Source organism: Centroberyx affinis, unplaced genomic scaffold (assembly GCF_046629955.1).
Source record: "Centroberyx affinis isolate AG114_WGS23_722 - 3 ecotype Tasmania unplaced genomic scaffold, CSIRO-AGI_Caff_v1 ptg005633l_1, whole genome shotgun sequence".
NCBI lineage: Eukaryota > Metazoa > Chordata > Actinopteri > Beryciformes > Berycidae > Centroberyx > Centroberyx affinis.
In genome coordinates this window covers 14,132-20,000 of record NW_027282835.1, presented here as the reverse complement: position 1 = coordinate 20,000, position 5,869 = coordinate 14,132, and the positions used below count along the sequence as shown (strand labels likewise).

The following is a 5,869-nucleotide window of genomic DNA, read 5'->3' as shown; positions in this document are numbered from 1 at the left end:
CATCTGTCAGGAGGACATTTTTTGCCAACTTCAAGAACCAGTAGCATTAGTTCAAAACTGTCCTATCGTATCACACATTTTGTTTCTCCCTAGAAGATGGAATACGGCTGTATGGAAAAAGAGTTGACCGAGAGGCCTATACTCACCACGGAGCACAGCCCGTTAGAAGTTGTAATCCACTTTCTGCAGACGGTATCAAACCAATAATCCCAGTGCAGGCCAGGTAGATTTAAGATCTCCTTTCCCGCAGTAATGAAGACAAGTCAAGGCGTTTTATCCGGATCTCCTGCAAAGTGCTTGGCTGGTGTGTAGGGCAGAGCTACTGGTGATAGTCCTTCAGGTCTGGTGTTTTGGTGTCGGTAGAAACACGGACGACCAGCAATCAGTGAATGCGCTCCGTGCGCCAGACAGCGAAGGGAGTGCTGGTTAGAAGCAGCGGGCTATTTACAAAGTCCAAAAACAAACTGGAAAATAATCAGTGTCTTTAACGAACCTGTGCGTGATTTTGCGGAAACACTTAATGACAAAACCATTTACGGCAACTCAAACTGCCACTGGCAGAAACGTCGGCAGTAAACTTTGTCGATTCTCTTTAGATGGGAAGTGGCCTAGTTTTACCCCCTATTCAAGTGACAAAATGCTCCAGATTACAGCTATATCAAGCCGGTGAATATGCAAAAGCTTGATAAAAAAGATTAAATCCAGGCGTTCACACCTTCAGGTCAGAGCGCGTTTTACCTGCGGAAACATCCACACGGGGATCCTCGCCACAAACGACTTGTCAATTCACCTTCCATTCTGTACAAAACACCGATCGAGTCTGACAATTCCTTAGCTCGAGTTAAAAAGTCTTCACATGCAAAAACAAAGTCATCCGCCTCGCAAAGAACAGATGCAACAATTAATCGGCTCCAAAGAGTATAGGCTCCAAAAACTTTCCGTGCGGGCTATCTCCAAACAGTGCGGCTTGGCGAGAGCGCGCGGTGCCAATGAGGGGAAGAGTAGCTACGGCGTATGAACAGCGGCTTCGCTGAGGCTCGGAGCCTGTCGTCCTCCAGACCGTGTGTGTGTGTGAGTGTGTGTACTGAAGTGCAGAGTAGTATCGCCGACTCCTCTCTCTCTCTCTCTCTCTTTTTCTCTCTCTCTCTCTCTCACCTGCTTCAGTCGCCTCCTCTCTCAAACTAGCAGACTGCAGCATTGATGCGCAGCGCAAAACCTTCAGATGGCGCATGCGCTTCACATTTCTCTCGAAGCCTTTTTTCTTCTTCCAGTCACCAACTTTCAAGAACCGAGGAATTTGAGTGTAGGTGAAATTGTAAAAAAAAAAAAAAAAAAAAAAAAAAAGGAGAGAGGGAAAGAGAGAGAGAGAAAAGGGCGGAACGGGCTGTAACAAAACAAGCGTCTCTATTACCTAAAATAAACTTATAAAGCACCCGAGGCTATTACCCTATCCATGCCAGAGCAGAGTTAGGATTTTCACTCGCAGCAGATCGAGTTACCACTCAGTAAAATCAAGACAAGCAGGTCCGTATCGTGTGCTTATACAGGCTGCTCTCATCACCTGCAGGCCCGTGAGCATTACGGTCATTACAATAATTATTATTTTATGGTAGATTATCTCAATACATGTTGGAAGTATCCGTAAGGCTTACAGTTCGATATTTGTCAATGAACCCGATGATGAAGTGTTCAGTGATCAGCGTGTTTCATGTGTGTCACTGTGGATTTCTCAGTCGGCACACTGAAGGCATTCAAGGGTGAAAGTCTCGCTATTTTCAATTGCGCTGGACAGAATTTCTTCTGGATTGAGGAAATAGAGATAGAGTAACAGTCAGCTATATAGAAGGAAAAGAATGCTAAAATCCAAGTAGGCACTCAAGTAGGCATTTTGGAAGGAGGGGAAGGGGGGGGTAGTCACCTGAATATCTGTCTGCCTGTATAACGACTTGCCTCAAGTGCAACAAGGGGAAAGAAAGATGGAAAGTGAGATGCATGCAGACACTGATTATACTGATCAGATTTTAGATTAATAGTCAAGTCCAGCCATGGGCAAAGCCATTACTTTGTCCATTATGTATATTCCATGTAAGCAATCAAGAGGCCTGGTCAGATTGGCTAATAGTTATTTTTATTCACCCCAAATTACACTAGGCAAGAGGGAAAAGAGTGCTGCAGGCATTATTTAAAAAACCTGGACCTTCAGCTCTGCATGATTTGACTGATGGAAGTGTCTGTATCTGTCAGTATCACCATGTACAGCCGGCCTTTCTGATGAACAGTTGTTGAATTGGCTTGTAGCATGTCCAGCCTTGTGGATTCAGTCCCAGGACACACAGAAAGATAAGCAGTCATGCCAAGTGGTACCAGGTCCAAGCTGAACCTACTGACACAACGGCTGTATGGACACATAATGTGTTGCAAAAGTTTCTAAAACAGTGTCAGTAAACATAATTCAGAATTATTTATGAAGGGCTTAATTTAAAAATTGTATACAGTGTAAAAAAAAGTCGACCAGAAATTAAGTCAGTATTGAAAAAACACAGCTGATTCTATTCCCAAACACATAAAATATCTGACTCACATGTAATAGTAATCCATAATGTGCTTTACTTAAATGACAAAAAATAATTTTGTCAGAGAAGGCATCAGGTTTTTCACACAGTGGATGTCTTATTTTGGAATGAAACTCCTGCAGTAGAGTTGTGTACAGCGTTAACCGTGCTGGATGCGGGAGAGGCTGGGACCGTGTTATAGCGGACTTAAAACATGCTCAGCCACATTACTGAGCCCCCTCCTCCCTAACCATGCCTCTCCACCCCTCCCTCCCTCCCTCCATCATCCCTCCCTCCGTCGTCCCCCCCCGTTCCCCTAGGAAGAAAACTGGGCAACATCTGGCTGAGTTTATGAGAGAGAAAGAGAGAGAGAGAGAGAGGGAATTGGTAGACCATGAAAACTGGGAAGAATTCTTTCTTGGGCAGCGCAAGACTCCATTGTTGTAGTTGCCATTAGTGGCGGTGAAACTGTAATCTTGTGAAAATACCCATTGTTGCGCTCAAATTTACCAATAACATTGCTAATGTCAATGCTGACATTATTGTCTGTCTGATAAAGCACATGTTCCAGTTCTTGTGAAAACAACTTTTATTCAAACAACAGAAACAAGTTGACCACTGCAAAACACTGTAGAACAAGTCAAGAGTGAATATTGTTACCCCAAACTTTCACAGTCATCACAATCATGCAAGCAGCCCGAAACCACACACACGCACTCTCTCTCTCTCTCTCTCTCTCTTCCTCTCTCTCTCTCTCTCCCACACACATACACACACACACACACACACACACACACACACACACACACACGCACATACACACACACACTGTACAAAAATTGTACATATCAGGTAGGAGGAATGGAGACATTGTTATACTGTTGAATCAAAACACAACACTACTATACATTATGGTCACCTCAGGTCAACCTTCAGTACAGTGAAAAAAAAAAGTAATAATACAGTGCTTTGAAATGCAAGTCACTTCATTATCAACAGACAGCCACTCAGATGCACTGGATCAATAAACAGACAACAAAATAAGACATCACTCATCAGCATAATAACTCACACACAGCTGTTACAACTCCAAAAAAAAAAAAAAAAGAGTGGCACTCAAACTGTTTCGGATGTAGAAAACCAAACAGAACATGATATTGGTTCATTAAACAAAAGCACAGCGGGCTAAAAGAACACAGGGAGAAATGTATAAACAGACTGTTCTTACAGTAAGCTGGCTGATTTGAGGTCAGCTGTGTTTCCCTCCCCCTTAATTAAGGTTCTGATTTTAGGGAAGGTGTAAGCTGACCCTAAAACCCGTCGTGGGCATCTTCAACCCAGATTCATCAGTTCTCATTGATTGATCCACAACAAGAGGGAGATAAACAGATAAGCAACGAGGGCTGTTAACTTCGTTCTCTTGGTTCAGAGCGATGCAGAACACAGTCCTGTTTCAGTGATCGGTTCAGCAGACAGGGACGGTTCCTTTGGCACGGTACATTGAAGAGAAGGTCTCTGTGGATGGTGAGGTCCATGTTGTGATAGTCACAATAGTCTGATATTTAGCTGCAGAGGTAAACACGTTCATGCCATCGTAAATCAGTCCAGGATTGGCATGAGTTTACGCCTAGTTCCACTGGCTCAGCTTAGCCGTAGTAGTCTACAGTGGTGGAGTGATTGTCGGTTGATGTGCAGCCAGAACTCTGTAGCACCGCAGCACTGTAAAATGAATCCAGCTCCCAGTCTATTGAAAACAGCTAGGGAAATAAAGGCAGTGGATTGCTTGCCAATACCTTGTAGCCCCACAATGATGAATGATGCTCAGGCTGGTTGGATGAGGGGCAGTCATGTACATTGGGGATAGATCCTCATTGGGCCATGGCATGCGTTAATGCAGAAGGGGGGGACACTCCTCCGTAAAGAGACGGATCTCCTGTGAGGTCTTGAAGGATTGTTTATCGGCTGAGCGCTGAGATTGTCCACAATGCACTGGATTGGTGAGTGTGAGAGTGTGTGTGTATACTGTATGTGTTTGTATGTGTGTCTGGTGGTGGGGAGAGGTGGTGTGTGTGTGTGTGTGTGTGTGTGTGTGTGTGTGTGTGTGTGTGTGTGTGTGCGCAGTTGAAGCTCTTGAGCCTCTTGGTACCTGGCTCCACAAGCAGCTGTGGAAAGAAACAGTGAGGAAAAGCATTAGTGTGAGAGGTCAAGCACAAAGAATGAAAAAAAAACACAAAAAAAAAAAACACGAACATGCAACTAACACAGCGATATAAAGTTGGGAGAAGATGCATATTCTATCCAAGCATCTTAAATCGTTTTAACTGCCTCAGTTGTCTGCTAATAGGTTACATCATACAGTGACATCGCCTTGGTAACGGAGGAAGGGAATTCTGAGGCTCAGGTCCAGTGTAGATTTTCGGGGGTTTTCTTAGCTATAGCTTGACCGCTCTGTTCCTCTAGCTGTCTGGCGAGCCTCCAGAGCTCCTTAAGAATGCCTTAAACGCACTTGGCAACAGCCCAAACATCAAGTGCTCATTTATAACAAACTCTATCGGAATGTGTCTGTTATTCAGGCAGCAGAGAAGTCGGCAACAAACTCACTCCTTTCTTGAGGGTTAGGTTGGGAAAAAGAGAAAAAAAAACACAATGATGTATGTCCAGCAGGACGGGGGCGCCTCATTGGCTGAGCAAACAGGCCTCAAAATAACTACCAATCACTGAAGACGTTATCATCAGTCACTCAGAGAGGACAGACGGAAAGAGCTCTAATACAAACTTTGTGGGTGGAGGATGGGGGGAATACCAGGGGACCAGAGACATGTGCAGGTAAAGCTTAAAGTCTGGAGAAGCGTTTTGATAAAAGGGATTTAACCTATTCTGCATGATGACCCAAGAGAACCTGAAAGAAATGAGATTAACACTTTGTAATGGTATCAAGTTGAGGTAAGTGTGTGGTGAGTACAGAGGAGAATGTCAAATCTATGGAATTTGTCCAGATCTGCAGGGCTGCTCACATTCTTCCTGTCTCACTCTCATTCTGTCTGCTGATTGGCTGCCAGGCTGAGGAGGACCATCCATTACAGCCAGGAGTAAATAAACAGCCATAGCAATTAAAACAAGTGCCATCATTTGTTATGCAACACTGTGTGTGTGTGTGTGTGTGTGTGTGTGTGTGTGTGTGTGTGTGTGTGTGTGTGCGCGCACATGCATGCCTGCTTACGTGCACATGTGTGTGCAAATGTGTGTTCGTGCACGTTTGTGTTCATGCGTTCATGCCTGTGTGTGTAAACTTGTGCATGTGTGTTGGACGCCATTCT

At 44.4% G+C, this 5,869-nt stretch overlaps 1 protein-coding gene across 2 annotated transcripts in view; it reads right to left on the bottom strand.

Moving 5' to 3' along the window:
- The window catches only part of LOC139667565 (protein Wnt-5a-like), a 13,337-nt gene extending 11,758 nt beyond the window's left edge, over nucleotides 1-1,579 (bottom strand). The window contains exon 1 of one of the 2 annotated variants that reach the window (XM_071547051.1): nucleotides 1,545-1,579. In XM_071547051.1, the coding sequence (XP_071403152.1) occupies nucleotides 1,545-1,579 (35 nt within the window). Of the gene's footprint in view, nucleotides 1-146; nucleotides 1,124-1,544 lie in introns of those variants that run through there. The other variant, XM_071547050.1, reaches the window with a different exon arrangement.
- Nucleotides 1,580-5,869: the final 4,290 nt, after the last annotated feature.